Source organism: Mustela nivalis (genome assembly GCF_964662115.1).
Source record: "Mustela nivalis genome assembly, chromosome: 11".
NCBI lineage: Eukaryota > Metazoa > Chordata > Mammalia > Carnivora > Mustelidae > Mustela > Mustela nivalis.
In genome coordinates, this window is record NC_139030.1 from 73,988,679 (window position 1) to 74,002,679 (window position 14,001).

The 14,001-nt window shown below is 53.2% G+C and overlaps 1 protein-coding gene across 12 annotated transcripts in view; it reads left to right on the plus strand.

Moving 5' to 3' along the window:
* The window catches only part of USP40 (ubiquitin specific peptidase 40), a 75,800-nt gene extending 66,455 nt beyond the window's left edge, over nt 1-9,345 (plus strand). For all 12 annotated transcript variants that reach the window (XR_014300555.1, XR_014300556.1, XM_082690600.1 and 9 more), the window contains 5 exons: nt 2,410-2,475; nt 3,592-3,802; nt 3,935-4,030; nt 6,252-6,343; nt 7,724-9,345. Coding sequence is in view for 10 of the 12 variants with exons in the window: in XM_082690600.1 (XP_082546726.1) it covers nt 2,410-2,475; nt 3,592-3,802; nt 3,935-4,030; nt 6,252-6,343; nt 7,724-7,835 (577 nt within the window). In the remaining 2 variants the exon portion in view is untranslated. The remainder of the gene's footprint in view (nt 1-2,409; nt 2,476-3,591; nt 3,803-3,934; nt 4,031-6,251; nt 6,344-7,723) is intronic.
* The last annotated feature ends 4,656 nt before the right edge of the window (nt 9,346-14,001 follow it).

A 14,001-nucleotide genomic window follows, 5' to 3' on the forward strand; every position in this document is an offset into this window, starting at 1 on the left:
GTCACAAGTGACAGGATGTCCTCCTGATACTCTGTTGCATACACGTGTACCCCACCTCCCTGCCCGTCCATCCTTCCATTGACGGACGCTTGGGTCGTTTCCATATCTTAGCTGCTGTGAATAGTGCGGCTGTGAACGTGGGAGCGAGGATAGCACTTCCGAGATTGTTTTCATTTCGTTCGGATACAAGCCCAGAAGTGCCAGATCATATGGGTTGTTCTATTTTTAATTTTTTGAGGAACCTCCAAAAAATTGGCTTTACCAGTTCACATTCCCACCGGCAGAGCACAAGGGTTCCCGTTTCCTCCACATCCCCCGCCAACACTGTTCTCGCCTTTTCGGTGCTAGCCGTTGTGACGAGTGGGAGGACGTCTCTCCCTGTGCTTGTGAGTCGCACTTCTTTGAGGATGAGTGACGGTCAGCACCTTTTCATGTACTGGGGGCCATCTGTAGATCTTCTGGAGAAAAATGTCAGTTCCTCTGCCCATTTTTTAAATAGTATTTACAGGTTTGTTTGTTTTTTTAATTCTTGAGCTGTGTGGGTTATTAACCCTCTATGACATACATGATTTGCTAATTTCTTCACCCATTTCCTAGGTCACATTTTCATTTTGTTGATGGTTTCCTTTGCTGGACAAAAGCTTTTTAATTTGATGCAGTCCCTCTTGCTTATTTTTGCTCTTCTTGTCTTTTTCTTTGGTTTCAAATGAAAAAATCATTGCCAGGGCCAGTGTGAAGGAGCTTACCCTGTGTTTTCTTCTAAGATTTTTGTGGCTTGGCCCTTACAGTCTAGTCTTTTAATCCGTTTAAGTCGATTTTAGGATATGACGTGAGATAGCCGTCCAGCCGCGGTCTGTCACACGTGGCTGACCAGTTATCCAGCACCATCTGCTGGAGAGACCAAGACTGTCCTTTCCCTGTTCTGTGCTCTTGGCTCCTTTGTGGTAAATTCATTGGCCGTATGTGCATGGGGTTATTTCTGAGCTCTCTGTTCTTTTCCACTGATCTTTGTGTCTGATTTTATGCCAGTGCCATACTGTTTTGATTACTGCAGTCTGAAATCAAGAAAGATGATACCTCCAGCTTTGTTCTACTTTCTCAAGATTGCTTCAGTTCCTTGGGATCTCTTGTGGTTCCATACAAACTTTCAGATTGGTTTCCTATTTCAGTGAAAAATGCCATTGGAATTTTGATAGAGATTGCATTGAATCTGCAGATCACTCTGGATAATGGGGACATTTTAGCAACATTCCAGTTCAGCAACATGGCATATCGTTCCATTTCCGTATGTCTTTAGTGTCGTTCATCAATGTTCTACAGCATATAGATCTTTCACTTCCTGGATTAAATTTATTTCTGCATATTTTATTCTTTTTGATGCTCTTGTAAATGGAACTGTTTTCTTGTCTTTCTGAGAGTTCACTATTAGTGTATAAAATGCTAAGTGGTTCTCGTATCTTGACTTTGTATCCTGCAGCTTCACTGAATTTATTTAGTTCTTTGGTGTTCAGGGTTTTCTACATGGAATAGCATGGCATCTGTAAGTAGAGGCAGCTGTACTTTACCCTTTCTGATTTTACGCCTTTTCTTTCTTTTCCTTGTCTAATGGCTCTGGGTAAGACTTCCAGTGGAGCGTCGGGTCAGAGTGGCGCAAGCGGGCACCTTCTCCCCGCGGCGGAGACAGGCGTGCGGACGTGCAGCCGTCAGTGGATGAGCTGCCAGCAGTTCTCGTGTCTGGCCTTTACTGTGTCCGGTTAGGTTTCTTCTACCGGTTTGTCAAGTGAGGTTGTCATGAAAGAATGTAGAATTTTGTCAAATGCTTTTCCTTCATCTGTTGAGATGATGACTTCACTTGGCTGTATCACATTGGTTGATTTGCAGACACTGAACCACCCTTATGTCCCTGGAACAAATCCCACTTGATCAAGGTGTAGGAGTTGGGATTTGGTTTGCGGATATTTTGTTGAGCATTTTTACATCTGTATTCAGCCAGGGTATTGGTCTGTATCTTTTCTTGGGGTATTCTTGTCTGGTTTTGGTATCAGGGTAGCACTGGCCTTGTAATAGCTCTTTAGCTTTCTGGAAGAGCTGGGGAAGAATGTTTGTTAGAATTCACCAGTGAAGCCATCTGGTCCTGGACTTTCCTTTGTTCAAGGTGTTTTATTACTTACTTAGTTCTCTTACTGTAACTGCTCTGTTCAGATTTTCTCTTTGCGACTCAGCACATGCCAAGGTCTGTCCATCTCCCCCAGCTTGTCGGCATCTACTCATTCATAGTCATCTCTCAGATTTTGAATGTTCTTATTCACTGTAACTTTTGCTTAAAAAGAAAGCTTCGTGTTTTTCCCCAAAAGATCTAAAAAATTAAGTATGTCACTCACTGTTATTTTGTTTCATTTCTTTTATCAGGGAATACAAACTGGGAAGGAAAACTGAGATCTGCTTAGAGCCCCTTGAGAAAGAAGAAAATTTGGGGTAAGTCATCCAATTCTGCGTGCTTGACTTGTCCTGGTGGGTAATTTCTTGAAAACCTTAATAGTGTGCTCAATAGTAAAGGGTTTTTCCGCACTGCCTGAGCAGCCTGGCAATTTAAACCAGACTGTCTTCTACAAATGCGTTTGTGTGTCTCGTGTCTGGAACTGGGAACTCGTCTTCCCATGAAAACAGTGAGTCACAAATGCATGTTGACTCCATAGTGATCTCCGAGAGCGAACAGGATGCTCCTTCCCAGCCCTCATCCGTGCCCTGGGACAGTCTTTTGTCAGCACCTGTCACCACCCCCTTCCCCTCCTTCATCACCTTCACACCCTGACTTAGGAGACCCTCATGGGGGACTTGGCTCCCACCACTGTGATGTGAGCTTTGCGGTCACTGTAAAGGGGTCTAATCTGTGAAGCCTTCTGAAATAACAACACTGACCCACTGTCACGTTTGTCGTAAGCAGTGAAGACCTGCTTGGGGCGCCCCGATCCTTGCGCAGCCTCCGGAGCGCTCTCCTCTCCCTCTCTCCCCTTCTTGGGAAGCCTCTGCCACCCCGGCCCAGCCAGGCCTGCTCTCTCCCCAGGCCCATGCCTCCGGTGGTTCCTTTCTTCTTTTGGTAAAAGCCCCCCTATAACCAAAATAGAACTGAAACCCAGCATGTAAAATCACACGCGGTGTGCCCAGCCTAGACACGCATACATGCTTTCCCGTCTCCCTCCCCACCTTCCAGCCAGAGCCTCCTGTCCTGTGACCCGCTAAGCCCTCACTCACTCCTTGCTGCCCTCCCCGCGCTGAGCTAATGGAGCTTTTTCCTGCCAACTTCTGGTTCCGAAACCCGCCTCCTCTGGGGCACAGCTGCAGCCCTCATTGTGGGCTCCTTCCCTGCCGCCTCCCAGGAGACGCCACCGCGTGGGGGCCCACGATGGGAGCTTCCCCCAGCTCAGGCAGGGTCAGAGTGAAAGGAAAGCAAAGCAGAGAAGAGGGTTAGAGGGTTTGAGGAAAGAAGATCTGTCCTTCTGAAAACCAGAGGGTCAAGGAAAAGCTTTGCCCGTCACTGCCCCTGCCCCATGGTTCCTGCGACCTTGTCCTTCCGCTCCTCTTCTGCTGCAGCCCCCACGACGTGGTGCTGAGGACGCAGATGCGCCTCCCTGGCGAGAGGGCCTACACTCCCTGCGTGGACCTGGTGTGGGACACCGCCCGCGGCTGGACGGCCAGCTCCCTGCGGCAGCGGGTCGCCTACTTCTGCTCTCTGCCCGTGGAGAAGATTGAAATTGCCAAGTACTTCCCGGAAAAGTTTGAGTGGCTTCCGATATCGAGCTGGGTAAAGTTGCAGGCTTTCTCGGGAGACTGGGCCTTCCTGGTGTAGTGAATAGGTTAACTGCCGTTTCTCACAGACGGGGAATTTGGTAAGAATGTGAATTTTCGTTATTCAAGATGCTTGCTTTTTCTGTAGAACCAGCAACTTACCAAGAGGAAAAAGAAGAAAAAGCAAGATAATTTGCAGGGGGCACCTTATTATTTGAAAGATGGAGACACGATTGGTATTAAGGCAAGTTATTTAACAGCAAATTTACCATTTAAGTAAAACACCAGGATCGGTGACTTTTTTAAAATTTTATTTATTTCTTTGACAGACAGAGATCTCAAGTAGGCAGAGAAGGAGGGGGGAAGCAGGCTCCCCGCTGAGCAGAGCCTGATGCAGGGCTTGATCTCAGGACCCTGAGATCATGACCTGAGCCGAAGGCAGAGGTTTAACCCACTGAGCCACCCAGGCTCCCCTATCAGTGCCTTGAGAGAGAAGTTGTATCATATCTTCAAGGCTCAAATAGTGCCTTTTCCCTACATTGTTTCAGAGAACAGAAATAAGAGGGCAAGCCAGACCAACCACTCCTTTCGTGAGGCCAGTAGAACCTCAGTATCACAATCTTAATCTTGGGTTGGCCTTGCATGAAAATGCTTTTGCGGAAGTTTTAACATGAAGTGCGTTGTTGTAGGTTTGGGGTCGGTCCCAGCATCAGGGTAAGACGTTTCCTTCCATGCCTAGTTTGCTCTGAGTTCTTTTTTTTTCCATCCTGCGCGAGCATCGGCATATTAAATTCCCACTGTTTCTGCACCTGTGTAATTAGGTCCCTGGCTTCCCGTCTTTAATCTGGTGTCTGTTACAAAAGGGGACAGAGCCATCCTCACCTACTGTGGACAAACCTCCTTTGTCACATAGTAATATTTTTATATTAAGAATTAATAACTTTAATCCTTAAGAATTAATTTACTGATATTAACTTAAGGATTGAGTTGCTAATCGATACTAATCGATACTTTCACATCAAGGAATAAGCATTCCCGTATCCACCGTTGTGCCTTCTCCCCCCTGAAGAGAAGTGAACACACACTGAGGGAGAGATAAGGGGGATTCTGAAAGGAAGGCCTAAAGCCATCCTTCCTAGACTGTTCTTCTGCAGAGACCGCAGGGAGTGCTGCGGGCGTGGCACCCACATCCGTCAGCCGGGCAGCCCTGGCACGTGCAGGGAGGGGACGTGCAGAGGGTTCCCTGAGACACTAGCTGTAATAGCATCGACTGGAAAGAAGAGTGACCCCAGGAAGGGGACAGAGAAAATGAAGAAAGTGTGGATGTGGTGGCACGGAAGCCAGCGTTTGACATCGATCCATCAGAGCTCCATGTGTCAGCGCAGAGACAGCGCCCATCATTTAATGCTGAAACGAAGTCACAGGGTCACTTCCAGGGACTGGAAAACCCCATGCAATGCTAAGGGTCACAGAGGGTCATGCCCCCAGGTAGTGCTCAAGTCCAGGCGAGGCCCGGAGCAGCAGTGCCCCCCTCCAGGGGTGGTGGAGGACCAGCGGCTGATTCAGATACATGCGTCCCGAGCACCGTGTACTGGGACAGAGAGGTCCCCGCGTCTGCTCCGTTTTTCTCACCTGAGAGCTGCGTGTGGACGCAGCAGGATGCTCCCACGGTCGCTCGGTGACTAAGACAGTACATTCATATTCCAGTAGCTGTAGTGTGCTGTGCTTTCTAAGAACTGTGAAACACTACAAAGTATGAAAAGGCACAGCAGTAGCGAGACAGACACCCAGGTCCTCAGAGCGGCGCAGGTGTGTGGCCCGGGGGTCCAGACGCGCCAGGTACGGGACTTCCTCATCCCCAGATGGCGCCCACTCCTGCTGTTGGCCTGGGAGTTTGATGGCGCTGGAGTGGGTTACCTCTGCCAGATGCACCCGAGGGAGGCGGTCCGGAGCCAGGAAGCCAAAACACACTGGGACGGCCAGCCCCGGAGTCCTTCCTAGAGCGCTGCTCGCTGAGGCCAGCCTGGGGGTGGCCAGTGTTCCTGGGGAAAGACGTCGGTATAGGAAACTGACCGCAGCCCCTCAGGAGACCATGGGCAGCCTGTGTCTGCGGAGGCTGGGAGTTAGCAGACCGGGCAGACGGGGCAGCTGTGGAGATATGTGGGGGGACGTGGTGACAGGATTTCTAGAAGAGCAGCTGTACTAGCGGGCAGGAGTGCACGTGATCCAACAGGCATGTCCCTGTGCCAGGTCTCCATGGAGCCTTGGTGGCCAGAGGCAGAGGTCTGAGGGCTGGCACAACAGTCCCCGTGCCAGCTCTTCGTGCCATTTGCTGAGCTAGTCCCCAGCCCTGGGATGCTTGGTGTCCACTATTTAGGTGAATTCGGATGGCCATATGTTGAAGTCTTTTTTACGTACACCTTAAGTGTCTGAAGACATTGTTCATTAATTATTTTGAAATGCAGAATCTCCTGGTTGAGGATGACGAAGATTTCAGTACAGTCAGAGATGACCTGGGAAAGGAAACACAGAAGCAGCTCGCTCTGGGAAAGAAAAGGTACCATCCCGGCCCTCATGCCCGCAGCACCTTCCCCTGGCGGCCCCCAGACGTCGGCGCTCCCGGGCGGAGTGCCCTTGATGGGGCTTGGAGCGCTGCTTTCCAGACTGCACTGGAAAGACATGCAGCCTGGGGGCTTCTTGTCTGCTGCCCAGACCTATTCTTTACATCACCCCCTAACCGGGCTTTCTGGGAACCTAGGCAGAACACAGGGTGAAGCACCCCCCAACCCCGGTCTCAGGAGCTCGCCCTGCTGGTTCGCTTCCTCCCTGCTACCTTCTCAGCCCCTCGCCCTTCTCCATCATCTGAACGAATGAGCACTCGAGATCACTCGTGCTCCAGCCACTCCCTCCTCTGTCTGCCCTCGTCCAGCCAGGGGTCCGCCACAGGCCACTGCCCTGCTCAGCACATGGACCCTGCACCCCCCTCCTCGTGCTCCATCCTTCTGTTCCCTCCTTCCTTTTCAGCACATAGCCCAGCTGTCTCTCCCCTGGCCGTGGGCCACAGAACACCTCCCAGAATCTGCCAGAACATTCTACCTCTGTCAGTCCTTTGAACTGGACTAGTCATGTGTCTGGACCTGGCTCTCACCCCTATATCCACGTGACCCCATGCCAGCCACTCCAGGGGTGCCCCTGTCCTCCTTACCTGCTCCCCACCTCTGGTCTCCTGAAATCTTGGTCCTCAGTCAGCTTCTGATGCAGGGACAGGGGTCCTTCTTGCTGGTGTAGTGCAGCGACCTGACCCAGCCCCTCCTTGCCTCCGCACACTCTCAGCTGCCTCAGTGTCCAGTGGGGCCGGAGAAAAGCACACACAGGAACGGGCCGAGGGGGAGGGAATGTTCCCCGGGCAAGCACAGCTGTACTGATGCGTGGGGCTGGACGTTCCAGATGTGCGCCTCTGTGAATGCTACATTTTGATTCAAAAGGTTCAGGGCACCTGAGTGGCTCAGTCGAGCATCGGACTCTTGGTTTTGGCTCGGGTTATAGTCTCAGGGTCAGGAAATCGAGCCCCATGTTGGGCTCTGCACTCAGCGGAGAGTCTGCCAGAGATTCTTTCTCCCTGTCCCTGTCCCATCCTCGCGCTCTATCTCTCAAGGTAAAGGTGTATCTTGCTGTGGACATTTTGACCCAGCGGACTGGGAACGTCTGACTCCCTGTGTGGACAGGGCATGGGCACCCACTCTCCTGTCACAGGGTGGAAGGGGGCTGCATGAATTGAGGTCCTCCAGCTGAACAGTCTGGGAATACCTGCCAGAGGTCCACACGCACATTGCTGGGGCCTGTTCTAACTTGAGGGGAGTCAATCCACATTCCTCGACCTGGTGAGGCCTCCGGTGTCCATGGCTGAGTCAGTGACAGCCTCTTGTGTCTCTTGCAGCCAAGAAGCCCTTCGTGTGCCAAGCAGTGACCTTTTCTCCGGTGCCAAGATACCCAGCCGGCCCCGCGCACCAGAAGCTTCTCTTTCCATCCATGTCGGGAGTTTCCGATAGCACGGGCTGCCACCAGCGTCCCTGGGGGCTCCTCATTCCTGCAGCACCTCGCCAGGTGGGGCGGTTTTCTGCCTTCTGCAGACAGACGGTCCAAATCCTCCACCTCGTTACAAGCAGAGGGATGTCCTGCCTTGGGCCAGGTGAGTGCACCTTACACGTGGCCGTGCTGCACTGCACACCTGTGCCGGGGGATGACCCAGACCCAGCAGTGTCCTCCAGCAGCCAGTGACATGCTGTCCTCACGCTGCACCTGACTCTAGCCACCATTCATAGAAGAAAACTCCCCGGTTTTGCATGAACCACAGGCATGGATACGACGGCACGGTGCCAGCCTTGGACCGACCTGCCGTTGGAAGTCTGCACGGTCCACCTTCCCCGCTTATTCCACTGTTCACGTGAGGGTGTCGGCCCCTGAGCTGACAAAGGATCGGACAGCTCCGCTCACACGATGGTCTGGCGTGGCTCAGGCTACCCAGCCGGTGGCTGTTTTCTGGTCCCCACGGCCCACGTGCCCCCTGCTGTCTGAGTTAAAACAGATTCTGAAGCCTCGGCTTGCTTTCCAGCCAAAGGAAAGAGGAGGCCTCAGGCGTAGCTGTGCCGGGGGCGGGGATCCGAACCTTCTCGCTGCCAGAGCCTCTCTGGGGCTGCAAGCCTGCTTGGGGCACACGAGCCCGGGGGTGCTGAGGCGGCAGCGCAGAGTGGCCTCAGCACAAGGGACAGAAGGTAAAACCGAGACTGAACTCTTCGTGAAGTACAGCTCATGAAAGACTTCATCGGCATTTATGACGGACCCGCCTCTGGTACGGACCAGCTGATGGGACACAGGCACACGGGGAGGCCTCAGGCCCTCAGACTGCAGCTGGGTTGGAAGCGGGGTTCCTGGGAAGGGAACAAACTTCACTTTCTTACCTCAGATGAGGCTTCGTGGCGGCTCTTGCTGTGCAGGCCTGTCACGCTCGCTGCCTGCCAGCGTGGAGATGGTGCTCACATGCGAGGAGACGGAAGGCAGCCGTGGACCAGTGTTCCAGCCGTGCCACCAGCTTAGGGAACCGAGGTTAACGGTGTCTCACGTGGTTTCCGCAGAGCGCATCCCCAGGCCCAAACCAGACATGAGGGGCTAGGGCTGGAAGCCGGGCCCTCGGGGAAGCTACTCTGTTCCTGCTGCTCTGACGCAAGCTCCTTGGTCTGCCCTTGTTTAAAGGTGATCAAATATTAAAGAAATAACCGAAAAACTTTGCTTTCGGGAAACCAGGGGGCCTCATCAGACAGTCCTCCTGGCCGCACAGGTGGCTGTGCCTTCACGTGCGAGCCTCGGGCTGCTGTCTGCCCGCTGGCCTGGCCTCCCTCCCATTAGGGGAAGTGGGGCTCCATGGAGAGCTGTAAGATTCTGTTAAACTTTGTTTGGGTTGCAGTCTCCCCATTTCTGTTGTGCACCAACTATTCCATGTTCCCCTCGGCATTTTTCCCCCAAGCGCACTTCAGATGCTCAATAAACGTTTATATTTAGAAATACGGTGTTGGTGCTGGTTCAGATAGAAGTATGTTTGCATTTTAAATAAATTCCAACTCAAGGGGGATACTATCTCGGAAGAAATTAGAAGTGATCTGTTTTCTTTCCCTTCTAGGGAAAGGGAAGCGGCAAGGGTAGTTCATGACAGAAAAACTTTCTTCCCCTAGGACATTTTTCTGGCCAAAAAAAAAGTGGGGGGTGCACCAGAATTTCCTGATGATTACCAAATCATGGCTTTATAGATGCCTTTCTCTCTGGAAGGCACTTAGCTGGGAAGGACCACAGCGGACACTCCCTCCCCTGCCTGTCCTGCTCCTCTGGGTCTTTGCCCCAGGACACACCCACCCAAAGCCCAGTCAGTAAAAGAAACACCAGTGGGTATATTTGCTCACCTCCCGAGGCACCACAAAGCAAGGATAGCCGTACACAGAAGAGGGTTGTGGCCTCCCTGCAGTCTCCCCATTTCTCTCTGTCCCTCTGCACCCCTGCAGCACAGCCACTCACCGCAGTCACCCTGTGTCCCTCGCTGCAGAGGGTCATGGCCTGGACCCTTCACTTCCAGGTGACTGAACCCAACGTGGGCAACACAAGCACCCAGGAGCAGAGCAGAATGCAGGCCCCAGGGTGGGGGAGGGTGCAGCAGGTGGTCTCCTGGAGGGAGCACGTTGGCCCGAGGTCCTGAGCCCCAGCTGCCCAGCATCTGCTGGGATCCTCCCATTCTCCTGTTTCTACCCACCATAACACCAGCAGCTGTTCCGCCTACACCCTGACCACACCTGTGTCCCTCTTTTGGCACCCCCTGCCCCTGCCAGGGGAGGCAACTCACACGCAGTCCATGTCCCCAGCTCAGGTCTGAGGTCTCTGGGCCACATTACTCTGGGTCAGGTCCAGTGGACAGCCACCCTCACAGTTCAGCAACTGGTGCTTGAGAGACCAGGGTGAATCAGACCCGGAATCTGTGTACAAAGGGGGTGAGGAGGGCCACAGCAGAACCTCTTCTGGAAAATGAGGGCACAAATGCAGCAGTGAGGACCCATGCAGTTAGACAGAGATCCCCAAGCTCCTGGTCCTGCCCCAGAGGCGAACCCTCACTTAACCCTCTGGTCGCCCTCCTGTTCTCCAGAGGATCGATGTCCAGTGTCCCAGCATGGACACTGAGAGGGCAGCACTCCCTGGACACATGTCCTCCTGCACGTCCTGGAGGCCTGGGATGGATGACCCTGGGGGCTGAGTGACCGGCCAGCGTGGGACTTGGCGACATGCTTCCTGGGAGTGCTCAGGAAGCTCACGGTTGATCTGCTTCCATCAACAGCGTGAGTGACAAAGCCTTTAACTCCGAGCCAGCCGGCTTTCTTCTTGTTTTGCAAACCTGTTTTGCTTTAGTGGTTTGGAAACCATGAATGGACTGTGCCCAGTATGCTTCCGACTTGTACAGAGCTGGGCTGGCGGGATTGGAGCTGCCATCCCTGGTGTGAGCAGCTCCTCTGTTCGGGCCAACACTGATGCTCTCAGACCCCGGCTTCGGAGAGGCCTCCATGCACCACAAACACCTGCCCCATGTGTACACCTGTCTGCCAAGTTTTCTTTGTACCAGTTCACCCATCTCCTTGGGGTTTGGGCCCCTTTGGCCTCACACCTGCGTAATAGGTATAACTCATGTCTCTGTATGCTTTCACTCTTGCTTCCCAAGTACAAAATCTTTACAGAAGGACTGCGACAGGGATAGGTTCAACCTAGAGACAAAATGAGACACGTGTAATTCTCATATAAGAGAAGGCTGCTGGGCAGGAGCAGAGAGGGGGCCAGGAACTCTGGGGAGACCATGGAGATGTCCAAGAGTGGGCTGCCACCCTCAACATGTGTTTCCATGCTTGGCGCCATCCCGTGGCCCAGGCTGGCTGCTGGAACGCCATCCATCATGCCCACCCTCCAGGCCAACTGCAGGAGGAAAAAGAAAGGCTTAAAAGAAACTTTCTGGAAATCTCAATTAATACTCACATTTCTTTGGCCAACACTTGGTCACATTACTAAGTGACCTCACAGGAGATGCGACTGCCGAGGAGAAAGGAGAATGTTGAGCACAACACACGACCCAGATGATGTGGGGATCTGTTAGTGGTGCAAGAGATAGAAAACTGACATTTATCGGCATCAAGCAGCGGCTTCCACAGATGGCAGGGAGTCAGAGTTTCTAACATTCACAACCAGATTATGCAACAGGGGGCCAGGACTCGGGGGAGTGGAGGCCTTTAAAAATTTGGTAGTCAAGACCGATCAGTTTTTAGTAACAGCATTTTTAGAAATCAAAATTAATGCAGAAAAATCCATGATGAACAAAATATTAAAATGTTAAACCCAGGATCAGTACAAGTTAGTCCTGTAAGCCTAGGGCACCTGGGTGGCTTAGCCAGTTAGGCGTCTGATTCTTGATTTCAGCTCGGGTCATGATCTCATGGTCATGAGATGGATCCCTGCATCAGGCTCCGCATTGGGCATGAAGCTTGCTTGAGGTTCTTGCTCCCTCCCCCTCTGCCCCACCCACCTACCCCCTCATGTGCACTCTTCAAAAAAAAAAAAAAAAGCCATGCATGCCTAGATACTATCTTTAGCAAAAAGCCGAAGTCCTCCTTGCATCCTGCACGCATGTCCACAAGAGCAGCACTGCCAGCACTCACCCTTGGCAGGGGAAGAGAAGCTAGGCTGGGGTCAGGAGAAGAAACACCAAGAATCAAAGCTCCCCATTTCATGAAGTACCGTGGGACAAAGAGACGGAAGGAGAAGGATCCAGTTGTCCAAACGTTCAGCCGGGAGCCAGCAGAGTAGCCCCACAGCCTGTGGCAGAGGCTGGAATTCGGGAGGTGGAGGCCACCCCCCCACAGGAGGCACTGCCAGGAACGCTGCCTGGGTGAGGCCAGGACAGTCCCTGAGTCACAGACGTCAGCTTCCAGGAGCAAGGAAAGCCTCTCAGACAGCAGGTAAGGGCCACTCTGGCAGACGGAACACTGCTGACCAGAGAACAGCTTGAGGCTCTGTCAAGGGACAGCTTGAGGCTCTGGGGTACCCTTCCGGTCCCCTCAGGGATACATGCCTCTCTCCTGCAAAACACCTGGAAACCCCCTAAAGGAGGAAGGCGGGCAAGGTGTGTGTTGACTGAGGGACCTTCTCCCCGAAGGAGACCGGAAAGCAAAGGGGCCCCAGAGCAAGAGACAACTGGAGGTGAGCGATGAGCCAGTGTGTGTGTGGCCCCTGCTCGCGTACAGCAGCCGGGCATGGTGGGGCGCGGGGGGCGAGGAGGGTGGTTTGTCTTTCCAACCACCTTTGTCCAGGTGGGCTCGGGAAGCCTCACACTCCCCCAACCCCAGCAGGAAGGTGACCACCACAGCCACCTTGGCCACGACAGCCCGACCCCCAAGGGACATGAGGAGGGGCTGCAGTCTGAGTCGCGGAAACACACCTGCCCTTGACTGCTCTGGGAACAAAGAATAAACCAGTCTGAGCCAACACAGGTCAAGCAGCTTGGCCTTCCCTCACTTCAGGAGGCTTCTGTCACTGGATCGGATGAAGGTAAACTATGTAGAGCACCTGGGTTTCCTTGGAGGATGACATCTAACAGGAAGCGGCATGAATTTAGAAAGACTGCTCCCCTTGCTGCACACACTGCCTTGGCCAGTCTGGCCATCGCATTACACCTGCACCCTCCCCCTCATCCCCTCTGGGCTGGCATCTGGCCTCCACCCACTCTGCCCCACACGGTCTCCTGCTGGCTCCCTGACTGCTTTGTGACACAGTGGAGCCCAGCCCCATGCAGTGTGCCTCCCCGGTGAGAGTGGCCAGCAGCTAGCGGGGCCCACAGCAGCCCTCCCGAGACCCACCTCCCAGGCGTGCAGGGTCCCCCATCCCCACCCCTGCCAAACCGAACGGAGCTGGGCTTCTGGGCCAACAGACTAGGATAGTTTGGACCCAATTTTCTCACCTGTCATGTGGGCTGAGCTCAGTGTCAGGGCTGGGACAGAGGACAGCACCTGAGGTAAGATCTCATGCACCCACCTGCCCCGTGACTCCCACCTTTGCCATATGCTAGCTGTGTGATGTGCCACAAGCTGAGAACCTCTTTGAGTCCGTTCCTCATCTGTAAGAGGCAGGATTGATAGAAGAAATAAAGGAGTTAGTATGTGCAGACCACTCAGGCCAGCGTCTGGATAAAATATTCCATGCGTTAGCCTAACTGATCACGCATAACCAGTCATCAGCAGCGCGGTCCCGTTCCTTTCATCCGGGTTTGTGTGCGGCTCTAGACAATGAGGCATGAGGGGCGGTCAGCAAAAGCAGGTCTTCTGAAAATGTTCCTTTCATCTTCAAGACCCAGAAGAGACCACCACCTGCTCACGTACACCTTACCCTGGACTTGGGTCACTTTTGGGGCATGATGCTTGAAGTGGTGGCAGCCATCTTATAACCATGAGGCTAATCCTGGATAGCCACACGGGAGGAGGGAGCACACCACAGGACACCGGGGCCTCCTGAAGAGCGAGGAGGGAGGGAGAGCTGTCGGAGAGGGAACCAGTGTATTCAAAGCCCACGCAGCCCTTTTGAACCCTGTCAGCCTCATTTTCAATTCTGTGATCCCAGTCACCATGCCTCACCCCAGAGAACTGA